This window comes from Kogia breviceps, chromosome X (assembly GCF_026419965.1).
Source record: "Kogia breviceps isolate mKogBre1 chromosome X, mKogBre1 haplotype 1, whole genome shotgun sequence".
Taxonomy (NCBI): Eukaryota; Metazoa; Chordata; class Mammalia; order Artiodactyla; family Physeteridae; genus Kogia; species Kogia breviceps.
Window position 1 is genome coordinate 59,054,225 of NC_081330.1, and position 23,655 is coordinate 59,077,879.

At 36.9% G+C, this 23,655-nt stretch overlaps 1 protein-coding gene across 3 annotated transcripts in view; it reads left to right on the top strand.

Moving 5' to 3' along the window:
• CHM (CHM Rab escort protein) overlaps window positions 1–23,655 on the top strand; it is a 195,980-nt gene that overhangs the window by 148,689 nt on the left and 23,636 nt on the right. Inside the window, exon 13 of one of the 3 annotated variants that reach the window (XM_067023265.1) lies at window positions 16,971–18,684. The exons of the other annotated variants lie outside the window; for them this stretch is intronic. Within the exon in view, the coding sequence (XP_066879366.1) occupies window positions 16,971–17,248 (278 nt within the window). The 3' untranslated portion in view covers window positions 17,249–18,684. Of the gene's footprint in view, window positions 1–16,970; window positions 18,685–23,655 lie in introns of those variants that run through there. 3 annotated transcript variants of the gene reach the window in all.

Sequence of the window (23,655 nt, forward strand, 5' to 3'; positions counted from 1 at the left end):
AAGCACAACAGAGTCTGGTATTTTGTCTTTTGTGTTTGTTTAGGAAGCAAACGGGGACAGCTGTTGTTACCATTGTCAGGGTTGTGTTAATAGAGTTTTGCCATATATATATATATATATATATATATATATATATATATTTTTTTTTAATTCACAGTATTTGCTCAAACAGTGTATGTTCATACAGTAAGTCATTTCATACCTTCCCCTTGCCTCTAAATATTTCTACGGCTAAATCTTCACAGGCACCATTGTTAACCTCTCTGGTGAAAGGAATTCTGTGACTTTCCAATTCTTACCTTTTTTCTTTAACATCTTTATTGGAGTATAATTGTTTACAATGTTGTGTTCGTTTCTGCTGTATATCAGAGTGAATCAGCTATATGTATACATATATCCCCATATGCCCTTCCTCTTGTGTCCCCTCCCACCCTCCCTATACCACCCCTCTAGGTGGTCACAAAGCACCCAGCTGATCTCCCTGTGCTATGTGGCTGCTTCCCACAAGCTATGTGTTTTACATTTGGTAGTGTATATATGTCAATGCTACTCTCTCACTTTGTCCCAGCTTACACTTCCCCCTCCCCATGTCCTGAAGTCCATTCTCTGCGTCTGCGTCTTTATTCCTATCCTGCCTCTAAGTTCATCAGAACCTTTTTTTTTTTAGATTCCATATATATGTGTTAGCATATGGTATTTGTTTTTCTCTTTCTGACTCACTTCACTCTGTATGACAGACTCTAGGTCTATCCAACTCACTACAGAGGACTCAATATCATTTCTTTTTATGGCCGAGTAATATTCCATTGTATATATGTGCCACATCTTCTTTATCCATTCATCTGTCGATGGACACTTAGGTTGCTTCCATGTCCTGGCTATTGTAAATAGTGCTGCAGTGAACATTGTGATACATGACTCTTTTTGAATTATGGTTTTCTCAGGGTATATGCCCAGTAGTGGGATTGCTGGGTCGTATGGTAGTTCTATTTTTAGTTTTTAAAGGAACCTCCATACTGTTCTCCATAGTGGCTGTATCAATTTACATTCCCACCAACAATGCAAGAGTGTTCCTTTTTCTCCACACCCTCTCCAGCACTTATTGTTTGTAGGTTTTTTTTTTTTTTTTTTTTTTTTTTTTTTTTTTTTTGCGGTATGCGGGCCTCTCACTGCTGTGGCCTCTCCCGCTGCGGAGCACAGGCTCCGGACGCGCAGGCCCAGCGGCCACGGCTCACGGGCCCAGCCGCTCCGCGGCACATGGGATCCTCCCGGACCAGGGCACGAACCCGTGTCTCCCGCATCGGCAGGCGGACTCTCAACAACTGCGCCACCAGGGAAGCCCTGTTTGTAGGTTTTTTGATGATGACCATTCTGACCAGTGTGAGGTGATACCTCACTATAGTTTTGATTTGCATCTCTCTAATGATTAGTGATGTTGAGCATCCTTTCATGTGTTTGTAGGCAATCCATGTATCTTGTCTGGAGAAATGTTTATTTAGGTCTTCTGCCCATTTTGTGATTGGGTTGTTTGATTTTTTTTGATATTGAGCTACATGAGCTGCTTGTAAATTTTGGAAATTAATCTTATGTCAGTTACTTCATTTGAAAATAGTTTCTCCCATTCTGAGGGTTGTCTTTTCATCTTGTTTATGGTTTCCTTTGCTGTGGAAAAGCTTTTAAGTTTCATTAGGTCCCGTTTGTTTATTTTTGTTTTTATTTCTATTTCTCTAGGAGGTGGGTCAAAAAGGATCATTTTGTGATTATGTCATGGAGTGTTCTGCCTATATTTTCCTCTAAGGGTTTTATAGTGTCCATCGTGTTTAATGTGTCATTTAAAGCTTGTGTTTCCTTATTTGTTTTCTTTTGAATGATCAGTCCATTGGTGAAAGTGGGGTGTTAAAGTCCCCTAGTAGTATTGTGTTACTGTTGATTTCCCCTTTTATGCCTGTTAGCATTTGCCTTATGTATTGAGGTGCTCCTATGTTGCGTGCAGAAATATTTACAATTGTTATATCTTCTTCTTGGATTGATCCTTTGATCATTATGTAGTGTTCTCTGTCTTTTGTAATAGTCTTTATTTTAAAGTCTATTTTGTCTGATATGAGAATTGCTACTCCAGCTTTCTTTTCATTTCCATTTGGATGGAATATCTTTTCCCATCCCATCACTTTCAGTCTGTATGTGTCCCTAGGTCTGAAGTGGGTGTCTTATAGACAGCCTACATATGGGTCTTGTTTTTGTATCCATTCAGCTAGTCTGTGTCTTTTGGTGGAGTATTTAATCCATTTACATTTAAGGTAATTATCAATATGTATGTTCCTATTACCATTTTCTTAATTATTTTCGGTTTGTTTTTGTAGGTCTTTTCTTTCTCTTGTGTTTCCTGCCTAGAGAAGTTCCTTTAGCATTTGTTGTAGAGCTGGTTTTGTGGTGCTGAATTCTCTTAGCTTTTGCTTGTTTGTAAAGGTTTTGATTTCTCTATTGAATCTGAATGAGATCCTTGCTGGGTAGAGTAATCTTGGTTGTAGGTTTTCCCTTTCATCACTTTAAATATGTCCTGCAACTCCCTTCTGGCTTGCAAACTTTCTGATGAAAGATCAGCTGTTAAGCTTATGGGGATTTCCTTGTATGTTATTTGTTGCTTTTCCCTTGCTGCTTTTAGTATTTTTTTGTATTTAATTTTTGATATTTTGATTATAATGTATCTTGGCATGTTTCTCCTTGGATTTATCCTGTATGGGACTCTGCACTTCCTGGATTTGATTGACTATTTCCTTTCCCATGTTAGGAAAGTTTTCAACTATAATTTCTTCCAGTATTTTCTCAGCACTTTCTTTTTCTCTTCTTCTTCTTCTGGGATGGCTATAATTTGAATGTTGGTGCGTTTAATGTTGTCCCATAGGTCTCTGAGACTTTCCTCAATTCTTTTCATTCTTTTTTCTTTATTCTTCTCTGTGGTACTTTTTTTTTTTTTTTTTTTTTTTTTTTTTTTTTTTTTTTTTTTTGCGGTATGCGGGCCTCTCACTGTGTGGCCTCTCCGTTGCGGAGCACAGGCCCCGGACGCGCAGGCCCAGCGGCCACGGCTCACGGGCTTAGTTGCTCCGCGGCATGTGGGATCCTCCCGGACCAGGGCACGAACCCGTGTCTCCTGCATCGGCAGGCGGACTCTCAACCACTGCGCCACCAGGGAAGCCCCTCTGTGGTACTTTTTTCCACTAGTTTATCTTCCAGTTCACTTATCAGGTCTTCTGCCTCAGTTATTCTGCTATTGATTCCTTCTAGAGAATTTTTAATTTCATTTATGATGTTGTTCATCCTTGTTTGTTTGCTCTGTAGTTCTTCCAGGTCCTTGTTAAACGTTCCTTATGTTTTCTCCATTCTTTTTCCAAGATTTTGGATCATGTTTACTAACATTACTCTGAATTCTTTTTCAGGTAGGCTGTCTTTTTCTTCTTCATTTTGGTGGGTTTTTACATTGCTCCTTCATCTGCTGTGTATTTCTCTGTCTTCTCATTTTGCTTAACTTACTGTGTTTGGGGTCTCTGTTTGTAGTCTGCAGGTTTGTAGTTCCTGTTGTTTTTGGTGTCTGCCCCCATTGGGTGAGGTTGGTTCAGTGGTTGTGTAGGCCTCCTGGTGGAGGGGACAGGTGCCTGTGTTCTGGTGGATTAGGCTGGATCTTGTCTTTTTGGGGAGCAGGACTGCGTCCGGTGGTGTGTTTTGGGGGTGTCTGTGAACTTATTATGCTTTTAGTCAGCCTCTCTGTTCATGGGTGGGGTTGTGTTCCTGTCTTGCTAGTTGTTTGGCATGAGGCGTCCAGCACTGGAGCTTGCTGGCTGTTGGGTGGACCTGGGTCTTAGCTTTTAGACGAAGATCTCTGGGATAGCTCTAGCCGATTAATATTACATGGAGCCGGGAGGTCTCTGGTGGTCCAGTGTCCTAAATTTGGGTCTCCCACCTCAGAGGCTCAGGTCTGACACCAGGCTGGAGCACCAAGACCCTGTCAGCCACACAGCTCAGAAGAAAAGAGAGAAATAGAGAAAGAAAAAAAATTGAAAAAAAAATAATAAAATAAAAGCAAATAATTAAAGTAATAAAAATAAAAATGTACTTTAAAAAATGTGAGAGCGAGGAAACCAATAAACAAATCCACCAATGATAACAAGTGCTAAAAACTATACTAAGATAAACATAAAAATCAGAAAAAGTCAATCACAGACAGCAAACCCCAAGTCTATAGTCGCTCCCAAAGTCCACCACCTCAATTTTGGGTTGATTCCTTGTCTATTCAGGTATTCCACAGATGCAGGTACCTCAAGTTGATTGTGGGGATTTAATCTGCTTCTCCTGAGGCTGCAAGGAGAAATTTCCCTTTCTCTTCTTTGTTTGCACAACTCCTGGGGTTCAGCTTTTGAGTTAGCCCCTCCTCTATATGTAGGTTACCCTCAGGCTTCTGTTCCCCCCAAGACAGGACGGGGTTAAAGCATTGGCTGATTAGGGGCCTCTGGCTCACTCAGGCCAGAGGGAGGGAGGGGTACTGTAGTTATAATTGGAATGTGGGGCGATCCTGTGGCAGCAGAGGCCAGACTGACATTGCACCAGCCTGAGGCATGTGTTCTCCTGGGGAAGTTGTCCCTGGATCACGGGACCCTGGCTGTGGTGGGCTGCACAGGCTCGCGAGGCAGTGTGGCAGTGTGTGGATAATGACCTGTGCTTGCACACAGGATTCTTGGTGGCTGCAACAGCAGCATTAGCGTTTCATGCCCATCTCTGGTGTCCGAGCTGATAGCCGCAGCTCACGCCCGTCTCTGGAGCTCATTTAAACAGTGCTCTGCTTTCTGTGGGCAGACAGGGAAGGAATCCCCTCTCCTCGCACTTTCTGAAACAATGGTCTGTTGCCTCTTAGGCAGGTCCAGAGTCTTTCCCGGACTCCCTCCCAGCTAGCTGTGGCACACTAGCCCCCTTCAGGCTGTGTTCATGCAGCCAACCCCAGTCCTACCCTTGAGCCCGAGCCTCAGCTCCCAGCCCGCGCCCACCCCGGCAGGTGAGCAGACAAGCCTCTTGGGCTGGTGAGTGTTGGTCGGCACTGATCCTCTGCGGAATCTCTCCACTTTGCCCTCCACACCCTGTTGCTGCACTCTCCTCTGTGGCTCCGAAGCTTCCCCTTTGCCACCCACAGTCTCCGCCCCGAAGGGGCTTCTAGTGTGTGGAAACCTTTCCTCCTTCTCAGCTCCCTCCCACTGGTGCAGGTCCCGTCCCTATTCTTTTGTGTCTGTTTTTCTTTTTTCTTTTGCCTACCCAGGTGCATGTGGAGTTTCTTGCCTTTTGGGAGGTCTGAGGTTTTCTGCCAGTGTTCAATAGGTGTTCTGTATGAGTTGTTCCACATGTAGATGTATTTTTGATGTATTTGTGAGGAGGAAGGTGATCTCCACATCTTACTCCTCTGCCATCTTGTAGGTCCTCCTATTATTCCTTTTAAGTGGACAAACTGAAAGAGCCAGTTCACAGAGGTCTAGTTCCAAGATCCTTTGCAAGGATTCTTTCTTTAATTTTTTTAAGTTTATTGGAAACTTACTTTCACAAAATTTATTTTCTTTACTGCTAGTTTTCCTCTTTTCCTTTGAATTCTTAATCTAGTTACTGAATTTCTACCATGTATAAATCCTCAATATATTTCTTTTTTATGAGACTAAATTTAGGGACTAATTAATCTATCTGTTATTTTATTTGTGTGTATCAAAATTTCTGTCTCACCACTCTCATGTATCATGCCTCCTACAACATATTTCTTAAAGATGTTTCAGTAAGTTAAAATCAGCATGTATACATTAGCCATCACTATGCCTAGACCTAAACTGTACTTGTAGGGATTATAAAGGAACAGAGGCTGACATTCCTGATTTGAAGTATTCATAATCTTACTGCACATCTAATGGAACAAGACAGTATTAACTGTGTGCTCTGGTAGGCATATCAGTATAGATAAAGATGAATACAACATAGGCCCTGAACTTGGGGGACTCACAATCTAGTGGGACAGATAAGACAAACACAGAAGTAGCTATAAGAGGCAGACTATTAAAATACCACAAGAGAGGTACCAACAAACTAGACACTAGAGAGTCATAGGAGGAAAATGTAACAGTATCATTAGCTAGGATGTTTTTAAATTCTATAAACATATTAAGTTTTACTGAAACTGTTACATGAATTATGAGAAGCAGAAGACTAATCTGGTTTGGCCTAGTCAAGGAACACTTGACTATGTTTACAAGTGTAGTGCTATTACTTAAAAAAAAAGACAAAAATGTGATCAAAGAGAAGTGAGATCTTGATGCCAGCAGGGAGAGGGAAGAAAACTTATCCAATATTGCTGTAATCCTAAATTTCCATTTGAAAAAGTAGCTCAAAGAAGGTTTTGTTCCTTTTATAGTGATACAGGTAAATCTTTACCATGACAGCTATCCGTATTGTTTTTCCCCTATTTAGCCAGTCTTTATGTGTGTCCTTTTATCTGTGTTAGCATCTTAAGTATAAAATAGTACTGCACATTTTTAGTTTTCTAAATTGAATTTATTTTATGAATATTTTTGTAAATTTATTTTTATTGATTATTTATCTATGTGAAATATTTTGTATTCCCAGTCTAATAATGCATATTCATTGTTGACAATTTGGAAGATGTAAAAAGAGAAAAGTAAAATTACTATAATCTTTCTACCTAGAAATGATAAATACTTGATTATGTTTATCTTTGTGTATGCATGTATATTTCATAAAAATGCAATACTAATTTATATACTGTTTTATAATATGCTTTTAAAAAGACTTAATAATACAACAAAAATCTTTCTGCATGTCTATGATATAATTTTCAATGATTGTGGATATGCCATTTTTATTTAATCCCATGATGTTGGATTGTTTTGAAAAATTTTACTTGATAGTCCTGTAACAAACAGCCATCTTTATAAGTAAATATTTGTGAGCATCCGTTATTTTTTGTATTTTTTGATTTTTTTTAGTGGAATTATTGGGTCAAAGTGTATGGATTTTTTTTTTAATTTTGGAATAATTATAGATTCATAGGAATTTGCAAAGATAGTACAAAAAGATCCTATGTATCCTTCATCCAGTTTCTTCCAATATAGTGCAATATCAAAACCAGGAATGTGACACTGGTACAATGTGTGTATGCAGTTTTATCACATGTGTAGATTCTTATGACATTACCACAAGGATCCCTGTTGTTGCCCTTTTATAGCTACAGCCAAATCCCTCCTTCCCCACACCTGTTACCTAATCCCTGGCAACCATTAATCCATTTTCCGTCTCAATAATTTTGCCATTTTGAGAATTTCGTATAAAAGGAATCATACAGTATGTAGTCTTTTGAGATTGACTTTTTTCACTTGGTATAATTTCGTTAAGGATCCACCAACCTGTTGCATGTATCAATAGTTCATTCCTGTTTATTGCAGAGTAGTATTCCATGGTAAGGTATACTTTCTTCTGGCCTTCATGGTTTCTCATGAGAAATCCGCTGTTGTTTGTTTTTCCCCTATAGCTAGTGTTTGTTTTTCTCTCAAGGCTGCTTTCAAGATTTTTTTCTTAGTCTTTAATTTTTAGAAGTTTGATTATGATGTGTCTTTGAATGGATTTCTTTGGATTTATTCTATCAATATTTGGAATTTGTGCAGCTTCTTGAATCTGCAGGTTTATATATTTTGTCAAATTTGGGAAATTTTCATCCTTTATTTCTTTGAGTACTTTTCAGCCAACCCTCTTTCTCCTCCTTCTTCTGGGAGGAAACATGTCTATTAGATCTTTCACTATAGTTCCACATGTCTCTGAGGCTCTGTTCATTTTTTATCTTCAAAGATATTTATTACACCTATTGACAGCAGTGTACCCTGCTAGATACAGTGGATTATAAGAAGGAGTATAGCCAAAGTGGTAACAATACTAAGATAGTATTGATACAGAGAATACAAAGATAGTACAAAGAGCAAGAAGAGCCCAAACTACATGTATTTCTGTTCACGTTCATATAGTCTGTTTTCTCTCTTTTGTTCATATTGTGTCATATTTCTACAGTTCTACTTTTAAGTTCACTGATTCTTTCGTCTGTGCATTCCATTCTGCTCTTGGACCCATCCATTATGTTTTAAAATTTTAATTATTACATTTTTGGCTTAAAATTTTCCATTTTGTTCTTCTTTAAATCTTCTACCTGTTACTTGTGGAATGCATCAGGATTTTCAGAACTCTAGTGAAGAAGCAAGTATCAGGAGACGACTAACCCATGATTGATTAGAACAAGAATTCATTACTAAGATGGAATGAACTGATGAGGGATGGTTGTGACTTTTTATTTTTTAGAGTACTGTTAATGTTTTAATGTTCTTTTTTTCTGGATTTAAGGAACCCTTTTTTTTCTTAAGCTATCTATAAATAATAATGATTATGTATATTGTGCTTTGTAAACAGGAATGAACAATTTATCTTTTCTCAAAAAAAAATTTCTACTTGTTTGCTAAGACTTTCTCTTTCTTTGCTGAGACAGTTTGTTTCATTTGTTTCCAGCATGTATGTTTGTAATTGGCCATTGATGCTTTTTTTTTTTGGCTGCGTTGGGTCTTCAGTGCTGCACACGGGCTTTCTCTGGTTGCGGTGAGCAGGGGCTACTCTTCATTGTAGTGCACAGGCTTCTCATTCCAGTGGCTTCTCTTGTTGCAGAGCACGGGCTCTAGACACGTGGGCTTCAGTAGTTGCGGTGTGTGGGCTCAGTAGTTGTGGTGCACAGGCTCAGTTAGTTGTGGCTCGTGGGCTCTAGAGCGCAGGCTCAGTAGTTGTGGTGCACGGACTTAGTTGCTCCACGGCATGTGGGATCTTCCCAGACCAGGGATCAAACCTTTGTCCCCTGCATTAGGAGGTGTATTCTTAACCACTGCACCACCAGGGAAGTCCCTGATGCACTTTTATGATTGCCACATTAAATATTCAGACAAGTACAGCAGCTGTGTTGTGTTGGCATCTGCTGATTGTCCTTTCTTATTCAAGTTGAGGTTTTCCTGGTTCTTGGTATAATGAGTAATTTTGGACTGATACCCAGGCATTTTTGTTATATGATGAGACTTAGATCTTATTCTTAGGCTTCCTCTGACACTGCTCTGGTGGGGAAAGGGAGTGCTCCCTTGTTACTGCCAGGTGGTAGTAGAAGTCCTGGTTCCACACTTGACCTCTCCTGGCACCCAGAGGTTGGAGAACTTCCTTATTACTGCTGAGTGATTGTAGTGCCAGCTCTCCACTAGGCCTCCACTCATTCCAACCTGGCTAGGAGGAGCAGCAGTGTCTTGACACTGCTCCCCACATGGCCTCAATGACACCGTGGGGAGAGGGTGTGACCTCGTTACTCAGGCAATGGTGAGAGATTTCACTCTCTGTTTGGCCTCTTATGACACCACCACAGTGGCGCTGGGGAGTGGTCCTCATTACTGCTGGGTTGGGGTGAAAATCTAGGATCCCATCATGGTCTCTGCTGACATGGTAGAGGATGGGGACTCTTTCTCCTTGTGGGGATGAAAGTCCTGGCTCCATACTTGTCCTTCTTTGACACCACCCTACCAGGGAGGTTGGGGCACCTCATTACAGCCTGGTGAAGAGTGGAAGTCTGCACTCCCCATTCAGCCTTTAATGGTGAGTGTAGAGGTGGGGCCTTGTTTTTTTTCTATGGTCTTTGACTGGGGTAGAACAACTATTTTCTAAAAGTTTTCTATCTTGCTAGGTTGCCCCTTTCCTGGTCTTTAGACTAATGAGAGCAGACTTTTGTTGGGGCTTTGTTTGTCTGAGTCCATTGATGTTTCTTGGTTGCCAGTTTCTCTGGTAACCAGTCTGAGATACATGAGGAAAAAAGAGAACCCAGGGAGGGACTTCCCTGGTGGCACAGTGTTTAAGAATCCAACTGCTAATGCAGGGGACACAGGTTCAAGCCCTGGTTCAGGAAGATCCCACATGCCGAGGAGCAACTAAGCCCATGTGCCACAACTACTGATCCTGCCCTCTATAGCCCGTGAGCCATAACTACTGAGCCTGTGCACCACAATTACTGAAGCCCACACGCCTACAGTCTGTGCTCCACAACAAGAGAAGCCACCGCAATGAGAAGCCCGCACACCACCCTGAAGAGTAGCCCCTGCTCACCGCAACTAGGGAAAGCCCACACACAGCAATGAAGACCCAACGCAGCCAATAATTAATTAATTAATTTTTAAAAACAGAAGAAAACACAGGGAACTCTGCCATTTTGTTCCTTTGGTCCCAAGGTCCCCAGCTAGTGTGCTTTTCTTCTCTGTACTTCAGGGTTTTCTTATGTTTGTTTTATATATTATGTCCAAGATTTTTAGCTGTAGTTAGCAAGAGCAATAGAGAAGAGTACCTTTACTCCATCTTTCTGGAAATGGAAGTCCCAAAGTTTTTGAAAGTTTCTGGAGTTTTTAGGGCTTTTGATATGTAATGTCAAATTGCCCCTCTCCCAAAGTTGTATCAACTTACATATCCAATGGTAGTTTATAAGCAAACATGTCTGTTTCTCTAAACAAACAAGAGCACTGGGTATTATTTTATCAAATCTCCATTGCCAGTTTGAAAGTAGAAAATATTCTGTTTAAATGTGTATTTAATAATTCATGAAGTTGACCATCCTTTCTTAGTGTTTATTGGGTATTTATACTTTTTCTATGAATCCCTTATTCATTTCATTTGTCTATTGATTATTCTTTTCTTATCAACTTATAAGCACAACATAAACATTAAGGGTAAAAAATAATTAAAAATAAACATTCATGAAAAGCTGCTCAGCATCACTAATTATTAGAGAAATGCAAATCAACACTACAATGAGGTATCACCTCACACCGGTTAGAATGGCCGTCATCATAAAGTCTACAAACAATAAATGCTGTAGAGGATGTGGAGAAAAAGGAACCTTCCTACACTGTTGGTGGGAATAGAAATTGGTACAGCCACTATGGAGAACAGTATGGAGGTTCCTTAAAAAAGTAAAAATAGAGCTTCCATATGATCCAGCAATCCAACTCCTAAGCATATACCCGGAGAAACCCATAATTCAAAAGGATACATGCACCTCAATGTTTATTGCAGCACTATTTACAATAGCCAGGACATGGAAGCAATCTAGATGTCCATCAACAGAGGAATAGATAAAGAAGATGTGGTACATATATACAATGGATTACTCAGCCATAAAAAAGAATGAAATAATGCTATTTGCAGTGATGTGGATGGACCTAGACATTGTCATACTGAGTGAAGTAAGTAAGTCAGAGAAAGATGTCACATGATATCGCTTATATGTGGAATCTAAAAAAAATGGTACAAATGAACCTATTTACAAAACAGAAGTTGAGTGACATGTAGAAAACAAACTTGTGGTTACCAAGGGGGAAAGGAGGGGGGAAGGGATAAATTGGGAGATTGGGATTCACATATACACACTACTATATATAAAATAGATAACTAATAAGAACCTACTGCATAGCACAGGGAACTCTATTCAATAATCTATAATGACCTATATGGGAAAACGTTAAGGGTATCAACCCTTGGTCTTAGGTGTTACAGGTATGTTTCTCGGTTCACTAAGCATTTTTTAAAACATAGGTTAAGTAGAGGGCATTACCCTAGGTCTTGGGAGTAAGGATGGAAAGTGATAAATAATTCATAATCTCAAGAAGCTTTAAATTTACTGGGGAAGAGAAAAGCAACAAAAATTAAACTAAAAATGAAAGCAAAAACAGTAAGCAAAGCAAGGTAGCATAAACTAAGGATACAAGCAATGAGTGTTAAATGCAGGAGAGGCCACTGTGGTCTAAAATGATCTAGGAGGGGGCTTCCCTGGTGGCGCAGTGGTTGAGAATCCGCCTGCCGATGCAGGGGACACGGGTTCGTGCCCTGGTCCGGGAAGATCCCACATGCCGCGGAACGGGTGGGCCCGTGAGCCATGGCCGCTGAGCCTGCGCGTCCGGAGCCTGTGCTTCGCAACGGGAGAGGCCACAACAGTGAGAGGCCCGCATATCACAAAAAAAAAAAAAAAAAAAAAAAAATTAAAAAAAAATAATAAATAAAATGATCTAGGAATTCTTCAAGAAAAATATGGAACATGATCCTAGCCTTAAAAATGGTATATAAGAAACTTTGCAGTTTCATATTAACTATAATGATAACATAAAGCTTGCTTATATAAATTTTGTCATGAGTAAAATTTTTGAACTAATTTTGTATTGTGAGGGATGAATCTATTTGTGTGTTTCTATATACATATTCAGACACATATGTGTATTTATAGGTACATCACTGTATAGGAAACAAATTCCAAAGAGTATATGCCAAAATAGTCATAACAGTGGTTATCCCTAAATGGTGGGAAGACAGATAACTAACTTTTAGGGTTTTTTTTAATTTGTTTACATTGATTTTCTGTTTTCTCTACAGTATGAATTAAAAACAGATTTAACTGGTTATGCCACAAAGATAAAGGATCATATTACAGACGTGTATAATAGTGTAGCCAAAATTTGACATACTATACCAGATGTTTGTTATAATTTTGATTAGGTACAATTGAATGCACAGTTTGGGGTGTTTATTTCCAGGCTGCTACAATATAAAAATGTTTCAAGTGGTCATTAAATTTGAGCATTTTTCTTTATGCTTCATTACTATCAAACCTTCCTACTTTGATACATAATTTCCTGAAAATTTAAACCACTTTTCCAAATTGCCTCACAACATACTAATCAGTGACCCATCTTAAGTAAACCCTCTCCCATGTGTCTCCTTCCTTCTTTGTCATTTGGATTCTGTTCCTGCTTAATTAATTTATTTATGCATGTGTACACTTTTTCCATCCCCAAACCTCTTCTTCAGGTCAGCTCATTCAGGAAAGTTTTTCTAATGATTGAGAAGGACAAAGCATGTATCTTTGTGTTCTATAGTCATATGTAACATGAAGTGGTACTGTGACCTTTACTTTTTTTTTTAAAAAAAGCAATATCTTAGTTATTTTAAACATCGCCAGGACATTTCCTTGGAATTTTGACATTGTTAAATTTCCAATATATTCTTTGGGGGAAACACTAAAATGCATTTCACATGTATGTATTTGTCTTAGTAGCTTTCTCATATAATATTTATTCATGGAATCACTATAGAGGTCAAGCAACTTCCCTCATATTATTAAATTCTCCAGAGTTAAATGTTATGTGGTAAGAAATGGTGGTAGGACATCTCTGCATTTTCCAAATACAGGAGATCCCCACCTTTGGATGAAGTGTATTCTTTGACAGTATCTATTAAAGCAATTTGTGGTGAGGCAAACTTTTGTCTACTTATCCCTGCATTTCACACAGAGACTGTCATAAGCTTCATAAGGGTTGGCCTTGCAGACCAGTTAAATGCCTCTTCATCCTTCAAATCTTAGTTCAAATATTATCCCCTTTCCCTGCCTCATTCATGTACTTAGGCTTTTGCTCCTCTATTTAAGTAGAAGTCGAACTTCTTTCTAAGTTAACATTTATTACAATTTAATAATAATGATAATTAACATTTATCAAGTACTTAATATATGCAGGCGCTGTTCTAAGTACTTCACATGGATTAACTTAATCTATCCTTCACAACAAATCTGAGATAGGTGCCATTGTCTTTTCTATTATTCAGATGAGGAAACTGAGATACAGAAAAGGTAAATGATTCACCCAAGGTCACAGATTTCGTAAGAGGGAGAAGCAGAATTTGAACCCGGACAGTCTGACTCTAGGGCTTACGCTTTTAACCATCATGCTATACTGTTTCTCACAGTATTTGTAGCATAATTAGCTTTACATTTCGTATCCAATATGAGGAACAGAACCATGGCTTGCCATTTCTATTCCTAGAACTTAGTATTGGGTTGGCCAAAAAGTGCCTTCGGTTTTTAAGTAAAAATAAGACACATTTTTCATTTTCACCAAGAGCTTTATTGAACAATGAATGTATTCACCCTTTTGTTCCACTACCTTCTGCCATTTTTCAGGTACCTTCATAATTCCATCTTACCAAAACTTTTTATCTTTTTGAGCAAAGAACTGTTCAAGGTGCCTTCTACAGTCTTCTGGTGAATTGACACTTTTTCCATTAAGAGAATTTTGTGAAGACCGAAATAAATGGAATCCGAAGGTGCAACGTCTGGTGAATACAGTGGATGAATCAGAACTTCCCGGCCAGGCTGTAACAGTTTTTGCCTGGTCATCAAAAAAACATGTGGGGGCTTCCCTGGTGGCGCAGTGGTTGAGGGTCAGCCTGCTGATGCAGGGGACGTGGGTTCGTGCCCTGATCCGGGAGGATCCCACATGCCACGGAGCGGCTGAGCCCGTGAGCCATGGCCGCTGAGCCTGTGCGTCCGGAGCCTGTGCTCCACAACAGTGAGAGGCCCGTGTACCGCAAAAAACAACAACAACAACAACAAAAAAGCAAAAAAAACATGTGGTCTTGCAGTATCCTGCTGGAAGATTATGCGTTTTCTGTTTACTGTTTCCAGATGCTTTTTGTCAAGTGCTGCTTTCAGTTGGTCTAATGGGGAGCAGTCCTTGTTGGAATTAATCGTTTGGTTTTCTGGAGGGAGCTCATAATAGAGGACTCCCTTCCAATCCCACCATATACACAACATCACCTTCTTTGGATGAAGACCGGCCTTTGGTGTGGTTGGTGGTGGTTCATTTAGCTTGCCCCACAATCTCTTTCCTTCCACATTATAGTACAGTATCCACTTTTCATCGCCTGTCACAATTTGTTTTAAAAACGGAATGTTTCAGTAGAGAATCGCATGCAGAAATACGGTCAAGAAGGTTTTTTCCCCTTCACTTGTGGAACCCAAACATCAAAGTGATTAACATAACCAAACTGATGCAAATGATTTTCAACACTTGATTTGGATATTTTGAGTATGTTGGCTATCTCCCACATGGTATAATATTTATTGTTCTCAATTAATGTCTCGATTTGATCACTGTCAAGTTCAACTGGTCTACCTGATCATGGAGCATCTTCCAGCGAGAAATCTCCAGCACAAAACTTCACAAACCACTTTTGACATGTTCGGATCAGTCACAGCACCTTCTCCATACACTGCACAAATCTTTTTGTGCATTTCAGTTGCATTTTTACCTTTCTTGAAATAATAAAACATAATATGCCGAAAATTGCTTTTTTTTCTTCCATGTTCAATATTAAAATTGCTACACAAAAATTCACGAATTTTGATGTCTTCCGTAAATGCACACTGATATGACAGCTCTCACATACAATCTAAGAAAACTGTTTTGAATGAAGTTAAAGACAACTAAGTGCTACTGGAGCCATCTTATGGAAGAAACCAAATGAACCTTTTGGTCAACCCAATATGTACATTAAGCTTAGTACTTTTGAGTAAAAAAAAAAAAAAACAACTACCTGCAAAGTCTTGTTTCTAAAATGACATTTTCTAATTTTAAAGCTAAAACACTAAAGTTTCTTAAAAATTTTTTACCCACTAGCAAATGAAAAACAAAGGATTTTAAAGCACTCTCTTAATATGTCATGAAATTGAAATGAAAAATTATTTTAATAATTTGTTAGTTCATGTACCTAATGTTGTGAGAATCAATTTCCAGCTTGACTTTTTAGGAAATTTAGGAGCATACTGGTATAGTGGAGAGAATATTGGCCCAAGAGTCTACAGAATTACTACTTCCAATTATTTAACCTTGAACAAATTTCTTATTTTCTTGTGTCTTGATTTCTTCATTAGAAGTTGGGGGTGGGATTTAGTCTAAAGAATTTAGAAAGATCCCATATAAATCGAACACCCTCAATGGTCAGATTTTGCATGTGTTTGCAAAAAGCCACCTCTCCTGTATACATTTTTAATAATGTATGTGACAGTATTTTAAGCAAAGTAGCTAAGATCATTTTTCTTTTAAAGCTGTCTCCAACTTTCTCACTTCTCTTTTCTGTGATTAAATTATCTTACAGATCTTTGCTATAGCTTAATCAATTTATAAATATAAAGCCAGCAGTATAGACAAATGGACTGGTTTTGCTTTATCAGTCTCAATAGTAAGGCAGCTTATACCAGGAAGGTTGACTGAAAGAGATAAGTTCGAATTTATTATTTATAGGTTGCCTTGTTCCAGAGAAAAAAAGAAATTCATGTTCATTTTTAAGTCTTATATGCTTTCTTCCTATAATAACATGCATGTATTTTAAAAGTCCCAGTTAATAGTTTTAATAGAGTTAATACTTTATATGGTATATTAAGGAGATTTAAGAAATACACTGAGTTAGAAACTGACATCACCATTCACTCGCTTTTATTACTTAATTAAAGTTTGGCTTCTTGTTTTCCCTCCTCCTTTTCTTATGTTTTGGGCCTGTTCACAGACTTTCAGGAGTAATTTGTAACTTGGATGTTAAAGTCTTTAAAAGTGTATTTTCTGATGCTGCCCTAATTGAGTCATTCATGTCACAACTAGTCACAAGTTGTTCTGCTCTTGGTAATTAGTTTCTCTTCTGAAACAGAACTACTCTGATAATATAACAGAATACTTTAAACCACGCTTTCCTTTTCTCTTGACATTTTGTTTGTTTTAAGTCAGGAAAAAGAAAAAAAAAGACTATGCCATGTGTTTATTTTATGTATCCAAACCTGTTCCCAGCTCATTTTATTTTCCTTTTGAAGCTCCCTGGTTATAGACCAATTTCTTAGCTTACACTGTTACATAGTCATTCTCTTCTCTCTACTTTTACTTCTAAATCTCTTTTAAGAGTTTTGTCTTTTCTGGACCTTTTGAATAAAGCATAGCCTGAACCCAATAGAACAGGTTTTTAAAATTTATATAATTGTTTCTTCACAGAAAATTTTCATTATTTCCCAGGTCAAGAACCAAGAAGTGAAAGTGCTGAATATTTATGGTGTAAGAACCCACCTTTTGAGGGAGGAGTACCATGGAATTTGACATTACTCATACTTGGGAAAAAAGTATCTTCAGAAGAATTTATCACAATTAGGATTCTTGAGAGAAGACTTTTTAGTATTCTGTCTGAATGTTCTTGTTTTTATATATCTAGGTTAGCTATGTTGTGGTTTTCTCATATTTATACTAATTACGATGTTGAGCTGTTAATGATCATCCATGTGCTCATCATTTTGTAGAAATCAAAACAGAATATTATAGTATTAGAATAAATTCTAAATTTGTGTAAATTTGATATTTTTTTAGTCATTAAGTGGGTTTTACTGTGGCTTATCTTCCCTTAAAACTGTTACTTAAGTAGACAAATACATCTAGACTTTGGTCCCATTTTATAAATGATAGGCACATAATAATCAGTATTGCCAGCTGAGTGGAACCAAAAGCCTTCACTTGTTCTAAAAATTGAGGTAATGTTGAAATCATAATCTAAACTCATCGTTCTTCCTCTTGGAAGATTCACTTGAAGATAAGTGTTGGCAACCACTGTAACTAATGCAGTTGTACCTGAGTAAATCAAACATAATCAAAATGTATACCATTGAGGCTTTGTGACTTGAATTCATTCCTCAAAGTTAATAAAATGAAATGTATAGAAAGTAAATGATGTGAAGTTTGGTGATTTATAGTTCATTTGTTTAACAGTGAAATGCATTTTAAAGATAATTATTCATGAGCAAATTAGCTTGTTTGTAAGGCATGACAAAATTATGCCTTCTAGACAAAAAATAGGAATTGTTTAGTAAAAATTTTTCTTTTTTAATTGAAGTATAGTTGATTTACAGTGTTTCAGATGTTCAGCAAAGTGATTCAGTTATATATATATATATTATTTTTCAGATTCTTTTCTATTATAGGTTATTACAAGATATTGAATATAGCTCCCTGTGCTATACAGTGGTCCTTAAGTCTTTTTTTTTTTTACTTTAAATACTGGGTTTTATTGAAGCCTAACTCTAGTATAGTCCATTCTTCATTAGCCACAGCAATCTATATCTAATGATTTATTTTCCTTTTAATGATGTTATTGATTTCAAAGGTATTTTTCTCCACTTCAATAAATATGAGAAAACAAGGGAATTTAAGTTTGTCACAGGTACTCTGCTCTTAGTTAATGAAGGTTTTATGTTATTCTTTCTGAGCACATACTAAGTACTTGTTGACTAATTCTGGTACTCAGTTTATCTTTACCTCTGTTGAGTATCTACTACTCAAACTTGCTCATTCTTGAATCAGCACCAGCTTTTACTTTCTTCCCACTGAGAACAGGGTAGAAATTTGTGACCTTTTACAGTATAATTCAGGGTTGACCAATGCTCTGGTACTTTATATTAAATATTTTTAAATTGCTGTGTTGCATTCAGTGAAGCAGACATAAAATTTATTTTGTAGTCTTTGTTGACGACAATCTTATATTAATGTTTTAGGCATTGTGTAATAAGCTAGAACATATAATTCAATATTTTCAATTTGTAAACAATTTTAATTTTTCTTTTTACAAATCACATGTTTTAGACTTTTTAATTCTTCATCCAATGCTATGTCAATACTGCACTGCACCATAGTCTTTAAGTATGTGGCCAAGAATGTACTTAAGACATTAAAATGCCTTAAATTCACTTTCACCTTTTAGTCTTCTTAATTTAAGAAATTTTCATGGTTTATATTTGGCTTGATTTAGAATTTGTAAAACCGTAAGTGTACAATTGAAGTTTACCTTCAGGTAGTATAGGGATAGTGTATAGTTCAGTTAACAAGAAAGATGCATTCTAACGATACAGTATTGTATGGTAGTTGAGACAGTCTGGGCTCAAGTCCCAGCTCTTTCACATACTAGTTGGATTGACTTTAGGCAAATTACTTAATCTCTCTGTGCCTCAGCTTCCTTATCTATAAAATAGGGATGATGATAGTACATACCTCAGGATTGTTATCAGGATCAAATTCATGTGAACAATGTATGGCACTTAAAAATGCTCAATACATATTCGTTTTTACTTAAAAATTGATCACCAGAGTTAGAGAGATCGTAGGAACCATAGAGGTGTGTTCCAAAAACATGGATGAATACTCTTGGACACATGTTTTGGTGAACTGATCCAGTGATTATCCGTATTTATTTCAGAATAATTTCCTGCTCCAAAAGCAGACTTCTGATCTGCGTACAGACCAGAAATGCCTGGCAGAGATGCCTTCTAAGGAAACTGGAAATACCATTTGTTCAAAATGAAAATATTTTAGGTGACTCGTTAAATGAATTTTCATTACAATAGAATTGAGGTTAGATAGGAAAAGTTTGAGAGCCAGTTAGAAATATCAATTAGCTTGTAAATACTGGTCAGTAATGCATCATTTTATTAGCACCCCCTAGGGTGCTGTAGTCTCCTCAAATGCATTCTTCAGATAGCTGAAATGTATCCTTTCAGGATTGAAATTTATTAGAATTGAAGTTTTTTAATAATTACCTTCCTAGCATGTTTCACACATTTCCTTTGCCATAGTATACTGAATATATGAAACATAATTTAACCTTTTTTTGTTTGTTTATTTTGTTTTCTGGTTCCTAACTTTTTTTAATTTAATTTTTATTGGAGTATAGTTGATTTACAATGTTGTGTTAGTTTCAGGTGCACAGCAAAGTGAATCACTTATACATATACATATATCCATTCTTTTTTAGATTCTGTTCCCATATAGGCCATTACAGAGTATTGAGTAGAGTTCCCTGTGCTATACAGTAGGTCCTTTCTAGTTACCTATTTTATATATAGTTAACCTTTTTCTTATAATTTAGGGATATTGTGAACATTATTTCATTGTAATCCAGCGATGCCCTTGAGGCCTATTGAGGTGTTTAAGTCTATTTGTTCCTATGCTAAATGACCCTAGACTGTCATGCTTTTATCATTTCTTGCATCTACATTTTATATGTCTTCCTACAGCTGTTTTCATGCAACTGTCAGGATGTTCTTTCTGGCCGCTCTTTCCACACACTGCTCTTCCCTCTTATTTGCTACTTGGAATGTGCAGAGGGCCAGAGAACAAGATAGCCAAGCTTGTTGAAATTGATGTAATATTAACATAACCAAGTCCTGAGAAAGTGGTTGTGTTAGTCTATGGGTATTGTAACATCTACCTTGGGTGCTGAAACCTTTCTTTGGGGGGGGGGGGGCACACTTCCTGGTTCTTGATTGTGGATGAAATACTTCTGAATAAATGAGGTCTTACTATAATTGCAATATAAACAGAGTTCAGTATTGGTTAAGTGTATTTGATACACTGATAGCAAATCATTGTTATCCATTAATGTAGGGGTTTTCTAAGCAACCCTAGGTTAGCCTAGTTATTTTATCTTTTTAAAGTAGTAATGTTACATTTTTTAATCTATAAATCAATTTAACTTCCCCTCCCTTCAGGTAATTTGATTCAAGTTTTAAGAGTTTTAAATATTTGAAATTTATTTATTATGTTTTCCAAAGGTGAACAAGTTATATTTTTCACAGACATAGTGCATCTTTCAAAACATACCTTACATATTTATTTTCAACTCATCCTTTTTTATATCCTAAATGAATCTAATATGGAACTTATTTTCTTTTAAAATAATTTGTAAATGAGTAAAACATCATCTCTGTAGCCTTTCCATTTGACATTCACTTTCACTCTTTTACAGTACTTTTTCGTATTCTAAGCAGCTTGAAATCTCTATTTTTGTGTACATGATCCGTCAGTAACAGCTGCTTTATTCTGGGATTTGATGTTACAGGATGTTATTTATCTGTGATATGATTATATATTTATGAATACATAGCGTGAATATATATTTATGAATATATAGCGTGAATATATACACATATGTATATATATATACATAAGTATATATGTAAATGGATAATCAAGAATTTTATGTAGGTACTGGTTTATATAATCTTTTCCGCTTTTATGATTCTTTAAAGAAAATGTTATATACCTTTCATAAAAATGAGTTTAGATGATTTAACACAATCATAGGTGCCTTTTTTTCTTTTCTCTTTTATTAGTATTGTCATGAAGCACGGATTTGATCTTGCAAATAAACTGATTTTTCCTAGTGATCTTAAATTGGCATTCAAGGGTTTGTTTTTTGTTTTGTTTTGTTTTTTTCCATTAAATTCTATTGAGAAAGTGCAAACTGACTCTGGAGTTACTCTGGAGTTTTTCATGGTTGGATTCAGAAACCAAACTGTGTGCCATATGTCATCAAACTCAGTTCCTCACTTGGTATCATAAAGAAAATGTGTTTCTGACCTTTTCTATCTTACTGACATAGTCATATTCTTACTTGAACTATATTACATAAATGACATTTGGCCTTTATGCCTATATGAAAGACAAGTTATGAGCCACATCGATCCCTATGTACATAAATTATTTAGTCCTAGTTAGGTTGCCCAACAAAATGCACTTGTTGACTAGCCCATATGTAAAGTTTCTTTAAATGCATTTGGAACAATTTTGCTTACTTGTACGACTGCTGTGTGTGATAGTCTCAGAAGCTTGAGAAATAGAGTTCCTATTTTTTTCAGCAAGCATTCATTTAGGTTTTACATTCACATTTGTAATGTCATCAGTTTGGGGGTTAACATCTGTCATCATTGAAAGAATCATGGCTGATGAGTATGAAGTTAGATTCATAAAACTCTAGAACTAGAAGAAGTCTTGTAGATGGAACTAATTCCACTCCTTCCATTTAATCATGAGAACAGAGGCCAGAGAGATAAACTGACTTGGCCAAATTGATACAAAGACCAAAGTAATACCAGACCTGCATAGCCATCCTCTACTGTGTCACCCTGCTACTGCACATTAGACTTCTCACTTTTGTCACTTTTAAATGTGTACATTATTATTGTTGTGCAAATTCTGAGTAGAAATCCAACTTCCCGTGTATTTCAAAACAACTTGTAAGAAGGCAGTCATTTATGTGAGAAATGGGTGTCCCAAACCCAGTTTTAGAGAACTGAAAGTGTGTTATTTCTGGTTTGTGTTGAGTGAAGTCTGACTTCTGATTTTCAGATGCTCTTGTTTCAGTGGTGCTGATTGTGACTGGCACTCCATTCACCAGAGTTTTTCAGTTATTACCCTTATGCTATGGTCTATGAATTAAAACTTCTTTTGTAGTTTCTTTTTTTTTAATTGAAATATAGTTGGTTTACAATGTTGTGTTGGTTCCTGGTGTGCAGCAAAGTGATGCAGTTATATATATGTATATGTGTGTGTATGTATATACATATATATATACATACACCCATATATATATATAACTTATTTCTCAGATTTTTTCCATTATAGGTTATTATAAAATATTGAATATAGTTCCCTGTGCTATAAAGTAGGGCCTTTTAAATCTGTTTTATATTTAGTAGTGTTTATCTGTTGATTCCAAGCTCCTAATTTATCCCTCCCCCCACCTTTCCCCTTTGGTAACTATTAGTTTGTTTTCCATGTCTGTGAGTCTGTTTCTGTTTGTAAATAAATTCATTTGTGTCATTTTTTAGATTCCACATATAAGTGATATCATATGGTATTTGTCTTTCTCTTTCTGACTTACTTCACTTAGTATGATCATCTCCAAGTCCATCCATGTTGCTGCAAATGGCATCTCATTCTTTTTTTCATGGCTGAGTAGTATTCCATTGTATATGTATACCACATCTTCTTTATCCATTCATCTGTTTATGGAAAATTAGGTTGCTTCCATGTCTTGGCTATTATAAATAGTGCTGCTGTGAACACTGGTGTGCATGTATCTTTTCAAATTAGAGTTTTCTCCAGATATATGCCCAGCAGTGGGATTGCTGGATCATATGGTAGTTCTATTTTTAGTTTTTTAAGTAGCCTCCATACTGTTCTCCATAGTGGTTGTACCAATTTATATTCCCAACAGTGTAGGAAGGTTCCCTTTTCTCCACACCCTCTCCACCATTTATTATTTGTAGACTTTTCGATGATGATCATTCTGACTGTTGCGAGGTGATACCTCATTGTAGTTTTGATTTCCATTTCTCTAATTTTTTTTTGGAGTATAGTGGTTTTACAATGTTGGGTTACTTTCTCCTGTACAGCAAAGTGAGTCAGTTATAAATATACGTATATCCACTCTTTTTTTAGATTCTTTTCCCATGTAGGCCATTACACAGTATTGAGTAAAGTTCCTTGTGCTATACAGTAGGTCCTTACTAATTATCTATTTATATATAGTAGTGTGTATATGTCAATCCCAATTTCCCAGTTTATCCCTCCCTCCCTTTCCCCCCAGTAACCATAAGATTGTTTTCTATATCTGTGACTCTATTTCAGTTCTATAAATAAGTTCATTTGTACCATTTTTTTTAGATTCCACATATAAGTGATACCATATGATATTTATCTTTCTCTGTCTGACTTCACTCAGTATGACAATCTCTAGGTCCGTCCATGTTGTTGAAACTGGCATTATTTTGCTCTTTTTTATAGCTGAGTAATATTCAATTTTATATATATACCACATCTTCTTTATCCATTCCTCTGCTGATGGACATTTAGGTTGCTTCCATGACCTGGCTATTGT